General features: G+C 39.0%; 1 protein-coding gene across 1 annotated transcript in view; it reads left to right on the forward strand.

Moving 5' to 3' along the window:
• Window positions 1-8,933, forward strand: part of LOC102814613 (primary ciliary dyskinesia protein 1-like) — a 140,079-nt gene extending 131,146 nt beyond the window's left edge. The window contains exons 22-23 of the mRNA XM_006868728.1: window positions 5,270-5,365; window positions 8,825-8,933. Of these exons, the coding sequence (XP_006868790.1) occupies window positions 5,270-5,365; window positions 8,825-8,933 (205 nt within the window). The remainder of the gene's footprint in view (window positions 1-5,269; window positions 5,366-8,824) is intronic.
• Window positions 8,934-12,939: the final 4,006 nt, after the last annotated feature.

A 12,939-nucleotide genomic window follows, 5' to 3' on the forward strand; every position in this document is an offset into this window, starting at 1 on the left:
TTCCTCTTCTCCCTCTCATCTCCAGGTCAACGGGAGTCAATGGAACGTGGTCGAACTCAACCAATTTCTTTATTGCTGCCTTTCCCCTTCTTCCACTCACCAGTAGACCAATGTAGTCGCCAGCAAGCTTGCATGCCTGCTCATATGTTCCCTTTGAGTTTCAGTCTTAGAGGATGGTTTGTCTGATGGGACTTGATTGCTTGCCTTGGTGGCTTCCCAGCGAACAACTTGCTTATTCCTGTAGTAGCTAATCGGACTGCGATTTTTGTTTTGGGTTTTTCCTGATGATCTTTCTTTGAAGATGTATCACTCTAGCTGTTCCAGGCTGGTCTGCTTGTCTTTCTAGTGGGAATGTCCAGCCTCAGAAGGTTCTGGATGGGACTCAGGATTTCAGTGCATTTTTATAGGTAAAAATAATCAATTTATGAAATCCTAACTGTCTGAGGCTTTATGTGTTTTTACTAAGCCCTTCACACTCATATTTAGCAAGACCTGAGTTCAGGTATGAAAAGGAAGAGTAAAGCGCTTTCCACTCACAAAATTTCATGGGTGTATGGTAATCTCAGGTTGTTGTCTGCTGTTGTTCGTTCTCATTCCAAAGATCGCATTTTAACATTTTGTAAAGTTGGTCTGGTCAACACAGATTCTTTTCATTTCTGTTTATCAGGAAATGCCTTAATTTTGCCATCATATTTGAATGACAGCTTTGCTGGGTATATGATTCTTGGTTGGTAATCTTTGTCTTTCAGCATTTTATATATGTCATTGTATTATCTTCTTGCCTGCATGGTTTCTGCTGAGAAATCAAAGCTTAGTCTTATTGGTTCTCCTTTATAGATAACTTTTCATTTTTCCTGAGCTGCTCTCAGAATTCTTTCCTTGTCTTTGATTTTGGAAAGTTTGATTCTGATATATCTTGGTGATTTTCTTTGGGGATCTGTTCTATTTGGGGATCATTCAGTTTCTTGTATGCTTATCTTCTTGTCTTTCATGACGGTAGGGAAATTTTCTTCCAACAACTCCTTGACAATTTTCTCTGTGCTTGTTTCTTTCATTTCTGGAATTCTGATCACCCACAAGTTGTTCCTCTTCATAATGTCCTGCATAACTCTTAGGCTTTCTCCAGATTTTTTCATTCTTTTTTTCTGATTGTTCTTCTAACATATTAGTATGGAGACTGATCTTCAAGCTCACTAATTTGGGCTTCTGTTGCTTCACATCTACTCCTTTGCCCTTTCAGTGTATTGTCCAATTCTGAGATCTTAGCATTCATCTTCTGGATTTCTAATTGCAGGTTTTGTATTATTTTAAATTATGTATTTATTTTGTCTGTTTATTCTTGTAGTGTTTTCCTGAATTCTTCTAAAGTTTTTATTGTGTTATCCTTGCTTTCCTTGATCTTTTTATGTATCCTTTGAAGGTATACAATTTTGATTCTTTCTCAGTTTATTCTATTACCTTTTCTTCCTCAAAATCATTTTCTGACTCTGCATCTTAGTCATTTGTTTGAGTCATTCTCTCTCATTTTTTTGCATGAGTTAAAAATTGTCTGTTGTCTCTAGGATGTTGTGAGTTATTATATTTGTGAAAACAAACAGTGTACCTTTTCCATCACCTGCATGAATCTGCTCTGCCAGTCCTCCCTCCACTGCCAAAGCTGCTCACAGGATCGTTGAACGGTGTCTGTCTAGTCATTCACCTGTCATCACCCTCTTTTTTAACATCTCTGCTCGGCCTGTTCTCCCAGCAAGCACTCCACCCACCTCTCTAACCTTTTTTTTTTTTTTTAAGTTCAGGGTGCTAGAATTTTCATCTGTGTCTGTTTTGTCTTTCATGTCTTTGTTGTAGAGGGTCCATTTATTGCTTCTGCCTAGTCCACCATCTTGCCAGACGTCAAAATTACCTTTTTAAAACAACATAAAAGTCAAGTATACACATGGACCTCACCAGATGGGACACACAGGAATTAAATTAACTACATATATAGGAAGAAACCTTGGGAAAGCTCAATATCATCAGTCAAAAAAAAAAAAAAAAGGCCCAGGGGCTGATTCTGGAACAGACCACTAATTGCTCAGTTGCAAGCTCAAGCTGAAGATGAAAAATATTAAAACAAGTTTATGAGAGCCAAAATATTACCTTGAACATATCCCAGCAGATCTGATGCCTTAGATACTAATGACCAAAGACCAGAAGAGCTGTACATGACATCAAGAGCATCATACAGAAAGATTATAAAGACAAGAAAGAAAGAAAAGACCAAAATGGATGTTAGAAAAGGCACTGAAACTTGCTCTCCAACGTAGAGATGCTAAAGCAAATGAAAGAAACAAGGGATGGAAGAAATAAGGAAGTAAAGGAACTGAATAAAGCAGTAGGTAATTAATAGGATACTGGATGTGAGAGCCAGATCATATTCACTAAAGTACTGAGTTTAGGACAAGTCTGACTAGTATAAAAGACAACAGAATACATCCTTTCCCAGAATGAACCACAGGATTGTAGCAAAGGCAGTATTGCCAACAGCAATAAAATATGAGTGTCCAACTCAACAAAGGAGCTTAGTTTCACTATTCATCCACTCATATATATGTTTCATAAATATTGATTTTTAAAAACTGATTTAAAGAACATTGATTACTGCTCCAGTATATGCTTGAGATTTATAGTCAATTAAATGACCAGAAAGAACCACTTATTATGCTGATTTGTTTGCTGTCCCAAAATTGGAGGGTGTGTATGTTTCTTCAACAAATATGTATATTTGAATTGTGCAAACTATGCATATTTATGAAGCATAGTTTCTGATACTTTCGATCCTTTTCCCTATTTGTTGTCCAGCATGTCAGTGGTTCATACATTTTTCTAAAACAAAAAGCATGTAATTCTGCTGAGACCTTTTTCCTTCTCTTTTTGAGTATTGAGAACTTTTTAAAGCTCTTTATTCCAAAAACAAGGGTCCACATAATAAACTCATACCCTTCTTTATACCAGAACTCCAGGTCCATTGCCATCCAGTCAGGTCCAACACATAGCAACCCTATATAGGGTTTCTGAGGCTGTCAATCTTTGTGGGACCAGAAAGCCTCATCTTTCTCCTGCAGAAGAGCCGGTAGATTTGAACTGCAAATCTTGCCCTACTTCTTCCCAATCATGTCATTTTTATTCCCTAAAAGCCTCATTTAGTGAACACTTGTTACAGACAGACTTGTACTGTGGATTGTTTCAGGTTCTGACTTACATAAGAGAGCTCTGATGGCACTGTAAGGTAAGAACTGGACGGCTAACTGCCAGTTTGGCAGTCCAAACCCACCAAACTTTCTGCAGACAAAAGATGAGGCTTTCTGCTCCTGTAAAGACTTACAGCTTTGGAAACCCTACACAGGGTTGTTATGAGTCAGAACTGACTCAATGGAAGTGGGTGTGGGTTTGTGTCTTACATACTAGTCCAGCTAGAAGCCCCCTGAGGGAAAAAAAACTGGTTTGTACTTGACCATGTCTTCCATGGTGTCTAGACAGGAGGGCTGATCTGTTTGTTGCTTGTTATAGTTAAATACCATCAAATCAGTTTCAACTCATAGCAATCCTATGTACAATAGAACAAAATCCTGCCCAGTCCTGCACCATACTCCAAACTGCTGTCATGTTTGGGCCTACTGTTGCAGGCATGCTATGAATTCATCTCAATGAAGATCTTCCTCTTTTTCACTGACCCCTTCACTTTACTAAGTATTTTGTTTTTCTCCTGGGATTGGTTCCTCCTGGCAAGATATCCAAAGTACATAAGATGTAATCTCACCAAACTCGCTTCTAAGGAGCATTCTGGTATTCTTCCTCCAACACAATGTGTTCGTTCTTCTGGCGGTCCATGGTATATTCAGTATTCTTCATCAACACCATAATTCATGATTCTTATTTGGTCTTCTTTATTCATTGTCTAGCTTCCACATACATATGAGGTAATTGAAAATAACATGACTTGGACCAGGAGTATCTGAGTGTTAGTGACATCTTCGCTTTTTAATACTCCAAAGAGGTCTTTTGGCAGCAGATTTGCCCAATGCAATAAAATGCATTGTTTGATTTCCTGACTGCTGCTTCCATAGGTGTTGATTGGAGATCCAAGTAAAATGAAATCCTTGACAACTTCAATCTTTTCTCCATTTATAATGATGTTATTTATTAGTCCAATTGTGAATATTTTTGTTTTCTTTATGCTGAGGTGTAATCCATACTGAAAATTGTAGTCTTTGATCTTCATGAGTAAGTGTTTCAAATCCTCCTCACTTTCAGCAAGCAAGATTGTAGATGAACCTGTACATAGACAAAGAGGCAGTTGTTAGAACAAGAGGATATTGATGGTTTAAAATCAGGAAAGGTGTGTGCCAGAGTTGTATCATTTTACCATACTTACTCAATCTGTATGCTGAGCAAATAAATAAGAATGTTGACTATGTTATGAAGAACATAGCATCAGGATTGGAAGAAGACTCATTAACATCCTGTGATATATGGATGAGGGCTGATCTGGGGATGGAAATGCCCCAGCATTGCCCCTGACAGTATGCTTTGTTAGTTTATTTGTTTTTAATCTCTAGTTGCTTTCTCCTTTGACCCATAGGTTATTTAGAAATATATGACTTAATTTAAAAGAATTTATGGGTTTTATAGTTAACTTTGTGCTGTTGATTTCTACTCTAATACCATTGTGACCAGAGAACATACTCTGAATGATTTCAACTTTTTGAAAATCATTCTTTTAAAGCTATCTTTATGGCTCCAGATCTGGTCAATTTTGGTACATGTTCCATGTGCACTTGAAAAGAATGTGACTTCTGTAACTCCATTTTTTTCTTTTTTTTTTTTTCTTAAATGATTTATTGTGAATTATGTGACAGTTTACATGGGAGAACATTAGTTTTACATTCATTCTATCACATATCGTCTCATTGCCATGGTTACAGTCCCCTCCATGCAATCCTTCCCCTGTGCCCCCCAGGTCTTCAGCACACAGTTGCTCTCCCTCTCTTAGTAACTCCATTTTTAAAAATTGCCTTTTATTTTCTGGTTATAAATAGTTATTTCTAACACTGTTTGTTGGTGGAAAGCAGCCTTCTGCTTCTCTTTACTTACAGACTCAACAAAAGTAGATGGAACTACAGTTGAAAACTCAAAGAATTATATAACTCTTAAATTATCCCAATATTTCATTCTATTTTTACTTTGGAAAGATAAAACAGTTACAGCTAAACATCCTATTCCTTTTCAGTGAGCTCTGTGAACAGGATATAGATGTTATGTTGACTCCAGAAATGATCCAGGTGGAATTTCCAATGTTGGACCACAAAGACACCAAGAAGGAAAAGTAAGTGGGTGTCCTTATGCCTTATTAAGAGGTAAGCTTGGACAAAATTTATCTTACATAAACGCTAAAACTGTTGTGTTGTCTGAATCTTGATATCTCAGATTTAGAAACATATTTCCAATGCCTTGGATATTTTATATATATATATATTTTTTTTTTTTTTAATGCACATTGTACTCCCTCAAATACTGTTGTTAACTAAACTTTTAAATCCAAATCAAATTTTTCCATTTTCCTATAATTTAATTCCAGAGATGTGTCTATTTCATAATAATAGTTGATCAAGTTTCATTCAGTCTAAGAAACCCAGACTCTGGAGCCAGACAAGATCTAGGACTGATTCTCAGCTCCACTATTTATCATATCTGAGCTCTTACGCCAAATGCCTGCTCTTCTCTGGGCCTCTTTCCTCATCTTTAAAATGCAGACCATCAAATCTCATCAAGTGGTTGTAAAGCTTCAATGAGATGCCATTTAGAAAGCTGCTTGATCTAAACTAGACGCTCAGCAAATGTTACTACTTCTTTCCTTCCTCACTCCATCAGGACTAACTAGCTTCATAGTCATCAAAAAGATTGGCTTTTTAAGACTTCTTTTGTAATCTAAATAACCCCCTATAGTTCATATGTTTTATAAGTTGAAAATAGTTTCGAAACACTTTCTCATTTAAAAGAAAATGGCTTTTTTATTAATAAAAAGTCAAAATATACAGAAAAATATAAAGAATGAAATTAAAAAATAATCTTACTAAGTTATAAATTTTGCCAAAATTTTCTGCAAACTTAACAGATCAGTGCACATTTTAAGATTTTACTGTAGATAGCTGATTGCTATCCTGAAAGTACATCAGCGTAACAGCAGGCAGAGTGTCTGCATTCAGGGTGACTAATCACCTCCATGGACAACTGCCTCCTTTGCCATGAAAACACAAGAGTTGGATGGTGCCCAACCACCATTACTGAACATTTTAATCAAAGATTCTAAAGAATAATCCTTATTAAAAGGGGGGGGGTAAGAAAAGAATCAAGAAGTCTCAGGAACTTCAGACTTCCAGGAGTCATGAAAATTACATGAATCCATGAAATTATTGCCCAGAGATAAATCTTTAAACCTTAAACTAAACATTATTTCCTGAAGTCTTTTAAAATCAAACAATAGTTTAATTAATAAAAATGTCTGCCTTGAGCATTATGCTCTTTTAAGAGCTATCAATAGGGGATCAAATCGACAACAGCCACTCAGAAGATTGGTAGGAAACTTGGAGTACAGTGAATTTATGTTAACGGGGAAGGAACAACACAGAAAAGGAAAGTGAGGTGGTTTTACAACTTGAGGATTGTAATCAATGTCACTCAATTACACATGTGGAAACTGTTGCGTTAATATGTTTTGCTGTATATATTCTCAACAAATAAATTTAAATATGAAAAAGAGTATCTATATTCAAACATCTGGAAAACATGGACTACCATCTGTTTTTTTAACCAATATGATTCAAACATGACCTGCTTGTTTTAATATTCATTTCTGTGCTACCAGTGATATTTTAAAGTCTTCTATGCTTATTAGCTATTTTTCTTCTTGTGAGAAATGCCTATTTATCTTTTGCCTGTTTATATTTTTTTCTTATTTATTTGTAAGAGTTCCTCATACATTAAGGATAATCATCCTTTCTTTTTGGTAGCAAATTTGTTTTCTCAGTTTGTCTTCTAATTTTGTTTAGGGTTTTGTTTGTTTGTTTGTTTGTTTGTTTTGGCTGGGCACCTTTTCTGAAAGAAACGCCCAGTATCCTAGAGTATAGTATGTGGTTCCTCTGTCTCATCTCGTAACTTCAGAGGCCTTCAACAACCGACACTTCTCAAAAATTAAGAGATTCTGGTAAAAGAGAGTTTAAAGAGTTAAAAAAAACAAACAAACAGTATTTCAGTAAGCATCTACTTTGAACAGTTAATTACTTCAATAAAATATCTGGTCACACGCATAATACACAGTTCCTCCTATAGCTGAACAATTCGATCCACTCTGTCTTTTGTTTCAAGTTTCGAGTTTTAAATAACTACCCCATTTTTTTATATATCAGAAATTACCCCTGGACATAGAATAGCTTGCTCTGTTAGCAAAGTTTATGTCCAGAACTTCTATATTTGCTTGCACTTACCCCAGGATCAGGCAGTATTTCATTCTGTTCTGGTTGCTATAAGTCAGTACCAACTCGATGGCACCTAACAACAACAATAACCTGAAAGTGGTTTTTCACTCCTTATACTACGTTAGCATAGTGGTTACGAATCGGGCTGCTAACCTCAGGGTCATCAGTTCGAAACTACCAGCTGTTCTGCTGGAGAAAGATGAGGTTTCTGCTCCTGTAAAGCCTCAGAAACCCTGTACAGGATTGTTATGAGTCGGAACCGACTCCACGGCACATAACAACAACAACAACAGTATACTACAGAAACAATGTTGGCATTCTACCCTAGAGCCCACATGCACACCCATCCATCAACCCAGGTGCATAGCCCTCCCTTTCAGCCACCATCTCTCTGGAGTCATTGACAGAGTCAGAGATGTTGTTAAGTGCCATTGAGTTGGTTCCTACCCAGAGCAACCTTGTATAGGGTTTCCGAGGCAAGGCTGGTGAGTTTGAACCACCAACCTTGCAGTTGAGGTGGAGTGCTTATCCTAATGAGCCACACCTTTTTTTCATAAAAATGGGAAATCAACTAGTGCTGATGAGGCATTAAGAAGAAAATATACTTCTAAATCCCTATGAATTTTTTCTCAGTTTACCATAATAACAATGCTAGGAAACAGAAATGATCACCATTTATACATCAGCAAAGTGTCTGGGGAGTGCAAATGGTTTAGTCCTCAGCTACTAACTGAAAGGCTGGCACTTCAAGTTCACTGATAAGCACGTTGGAAGAGGGCTTGTTGATCTGTTTCTGAGAAACCATCCATTCTGCTCTGACACACATGAGGCCACTATGAGCTGGAATCGACTAGACTGGCTTGCTTGGGCTTTGGGAGAGAGAGACTATAAATGTTTACATAAATTGTCCATGCTAATAAACTGGCATAGCTGAGATTAGAAGCCAGGTTTGTATAATTTACAAGCTCAGTCTATTCACTGTAATTATAGCTTAAAACCATATTTTATTTAATAAAATTAAAAAACAACAACAGCAACTCCACCAAACTTCACTATCACAGGCCATTCTGAGCACAGGCAAAGGGCATTGTGAGTGACTGTTGTTATTGTTAAGTGCCATCGAGTGGGTTCTAACTAACTCATAGCGACCCTGTATAGGGTTTCCAAGGAGTGGCAAGTGAGACTAAATCGCCAACTTTGAGGTTCAAACCAACTTTGCATCCTAACACATTAGCCCACAGCACCGCACCAGGACTCCAGAACATTTTACTAATTCCCTTCATGTCTCTTGTTGGGTGTTTGATATTTAGAGAGGTGAAAGACCAAGCACACCTACCTGAGAAGACAGGAGAGAAGGTGTTTGAGGAGATGAAGAACCTGCGTGGGAAGGCTCTCAACCCGTACCTGATTCTAGACTAAAGACCACCAGCAGTCAGCTCCTCTCACTTATTGTGACCCTTCCTGCCCGTTTACATTCCAGCCACTTTTGAAATTAAAATGCCTAGAGAAAAGAATTGAAACCTAGATGATAAATACCTTTTAAAATTATAATTACAAGTTTTCTTTTGAAGAATAAAATGTCATTAATATGAAGGCTTGTGCAAGACAAGTGCTAGAACAAGCGTTCCCTGAGCACAGTGAGAACAGCTGGGAATAGGGGTTAGGAACCAGACCTGACCCCAATTCCTGAGAATGGTTTAGGGCGTGGGGCACAGGGGCAAAGAGTAGGTTGGGCTTGGGGAAGAGTCCTCCTCGGCTCCTTGAACATTGCTGGTTGTGGCTCCCAGAAAGAACAACACTGGCATGTTCATTGGAACCACAAGTAGCTATTGTGGGACAGACTGGTGAGAACGGACCAAGACTTGGGGGGACGTTGTGGGGCAGCTAAAGTTTGCAGGCTAGCTTAAGAGCCTTTGCTCAAGTTCCTCAAGACTCCACCACACCTTCTCATAGCCACTCAGCTCAGGCTTCTCAGGCCTCTACCCCTTGGGCTTTGTCTTTATTTCTGATGTAGGGTCTCAGTTTGTCATCTTTGAGTACCTAGTGTCTGCTACTACAGAGAAGAACCTAGTATTGTTTGCTCAGGGAATTGCTCCCCTCAGAATCCAGATTTAAAACCAGTTTGTCCACTTTGCTTCATTCAGCAGCACCATCCAATAGTTACTTGTTAAGTGCCGCGTAGTCGGTTCCAACTCAGTGACCCTATGTAGTTTCTGAGAAGGAATTGGTGGGATCTTGCGGTTAGCAATCAAGTGCTTATCCTACAGTGCCACACAGGGACTCCCTAATTAATTTCACCTGCTCCACCCCTCTTCTTTCTGAGCCCCAGCATTATATTATTTGTGTGCACTCTCTTGTTCAGTGCTTGTTACATGACTTTGAATCTGTCCTCAAGCCAATGCATGTCTTATGGCCATCTCCATTTCCCTGTCTTTTATATTAAGGTTGTGACCTACTTGGAATAGTTGTATTGATGGTGTTGGAGATTTGGTGCCACCTGGTGGATGTCACAGGCTTTTCTGCCTTCCAAAGCTGAGTTCTCCGCCAAATATGGACTATCATCTGTCCTTTTCTTTCAACTTTCAGTGAAAAGAAAGAAAATATGAGACATATTTTCTTCTATGATCAACCTCATAGAAAAATTCCTTTAAAGTAATTGCTGACTCTGTGAAGTTTGGGGACTCCCTGTGGAAGCAATTATTCAGCTTCCACTAGGGGTCAGAGATTAAACAACTGACTGAAGATCTGCTGGGTCCCTCTCTCTGGCATTTACTCAGATGGTCACATTGTTTTCTCTTCCCCTTCCCTTTCCCCCTCCCATCCCCTCTCCTCCTCTCCCCTTCCCTCCCCTCCCCTCTCACCAATACAAAACCAAAGCACCTCAAGAGAAACCCTGCAGTTATTTCATTTTACATGTAATTTTAATAGATTCTTTATTCAGGATTTTCTTTTTGTGAAATATTTTCTCAGCGGTCCTCAAAAGGTTGTGAAGCACACAGAATGGCCCCTGTGCACATGTAGTGAGTTCATGCAGTTTCTGTGCCTTTTATAAATAGCGAGTTTAACAATATTGGCTCCATGGGATCGTTGAGAAGTTTAATGAAATAATTTTGTCAGTACAGTGTCTGGAACATACTAAGTGCATCATAAATGATAGCTATTACTAGGATCTCAATAGTTGTTTGCTGAAGGAATAAAGCTACCTCATATCTCCTTCCCATCCTCTACCCAACCATCTCCAATTCTCTAAGAGCTGGGTATGAAAGAGAATTGTTCATATGGTGAAGGGGATGAAACATTGCACTAAAGAACACTAAGCTTCTCTCTTCAGCCAGGGTTTTGGAAAGGGGCTCAGGTAAATGTTTAAGAATGACATGGTTTGGGTGTGACAGAGGTATGGGTTGATTGACTCAATGTCTTTCACACCCTTTCTAAGTCTTTGAAGGACTGAGAGTCTCTAATTTCTTTTTGTCTTGAGCTTATATCCTTCTCCTCCCCTTTCTGGGCAGATCACAGTCATAGGCCTTTCTCTCACTAGAATGCACCAGGAAGAGTGGGTCCATTATGAAGGCAAGAAGAACTAGCATTCCTAAAAGATGTGTCACACGAGGCCCTTTTTCTTCCAGAAGTATGGAAGAAAAGGGCAGCCATTCCCCGCCAAGGCCCAAGAGTCCATGGCTCCCTTTCGACACTCCTCAAAGCGATTCAGTACCTTATCCAAGGGCTGTTGATCAACAGATAGACTCGGAACCAGTCAGTATCCTAGCATGAAAAGATAGGCTGTCTAATCAAATTCCTTCTCTCAGGAATCAGAACTAGAGTGCTGAAATAGACAGAGCAAGTTAACAGCAGGGGCAGAAACTGGTCAGTAATGAAGTCAAGAAACTAGGTGGGGCAGCCATGATGGACTTTGAACAACTAAAGTTATGAGGCAAGGAGGAAAAGGGTTCATGGTATTTGGAAAATACACCACAATTGGCCAGGATAGAACTTGAGCATGCCTATCCCAGAACAGCCCCATTTCCAGCCAGCCCAGGTCCAGGAGCTGGCCCCTCTTTTTCTTAAAAAAGCTTAAGGGAATTTGTTTTTACCACCAAGAGCCTGACTTGGACAAGCCATGGACCCAGAAGTCTAGTGAAACATTCTCTAAAAGTGCTGTGTCTTCACAATTGTTGTTTTAGGTATTCCTCTTGAAGAAAACTTGTCAAGTCTACTGTGAAAAGACTTTAGAAAATAAACAGTGCATAAACAAGACCCTAAGATGGATAGCGTGGCAACAGTAGTGAGGTTGGCCCAGGATGGGGCAGTGTTTCATTCTGCTGTGCATAAGGTTGCTATGGGTTGGTACCGACTCGATGGCACCTAACGACAACAACAAGAAGATATATAGACATTGTTCACTCTCCCACAGATCAGCAGTATAAGTCCCTCACACACACACACATACACATGGTCTGCCCTGTCAATATCTCAAGAGCTACAACCCCCAAAAGTATGTTGCACACACAGATTCCTAGAGGCAGTCCTAAGATCCCAACCAGTGACAAAACTAGTTGATTGAGGGTCCCAAACAACAGTATTAACCCCCACACACACTGGTGCCACACCCATCAAGTCCAATGGAGACACCCATCTACTTCAATGGAGTTGCACACTTGAGACATTTATACAGTTGTGGTACCTTGAATACATTTGATATGGTTTTTCTATCAAAAGTCTTAATTTCTAACAAGTGATTAGATGGGACCATGCAAATAAGGAGTACAGGTCTCTAAGGCTGAGATTGGTTAGTTTTACCATCCAGCTAGATTTAAAAGAAGCCATCTCAGAAGCAGGAATAGATGATCCCAGGACCAGCAAGAAGGAAGAACATGAGGGGATCATGAGATCCCTACCTAGAAAAGCAGTGACAGCAGAGGTGATGGCAGAGGCATAGAAAGACAGAACAGCTTTGAGCTCTGGACTCAGCCTAGGACTCCAACAGTAGACTATTGAGGTCTAAATAAAGTAGAGCCTCTTGTGGCTTCAGCTGTTTTAGACATTGGATCAATAGTGCAGAAAATACAGCAGGCTGAAGGAGATTGGTACTCAGTGATATATCTTATAAATGCCTTTTTCTCTATCCCAACTTCAGAAAAGGGCCAGCCACAATTTGCTTTCATGTGAGAAAGATCTCAATACATTTTCAGTATTTTGCCCCAGAGTTATTTAAACTCAACAACTTACTGTCATAGTATGGTTGGAAGAGACTTGGGCTTGGTGCACATCTCAAGTGCAGTGATACATTACATTGATAATATTATGTTAATAATAAATAGAGGTTAGGGTAGATCTGAAAACAGTGGTGACGCACATGACCAACAGAAGCTAGTTAAATCCAGCAAAAATCCATTGTTGTGTTGTTGTCAGGTGCCATCGAGTCGGA

Source organism: Chrysochloris asiatica, unplaced genomic scaffold (assembly GCF_000296735.1).
Source record: "Chrysochloris asiatica unplaced genomic scaffold, ChrAsi1.0 scaffold00123, whole genome shotgun sequence".
In the NCBI taxonomy this organism is placed as follows: Eukaryota; Metazoa; Chordata; class Mammalia; order Afrosoricida; family Chrysochloridae; genus Chrysochloris; species Chrysochloris asiatica.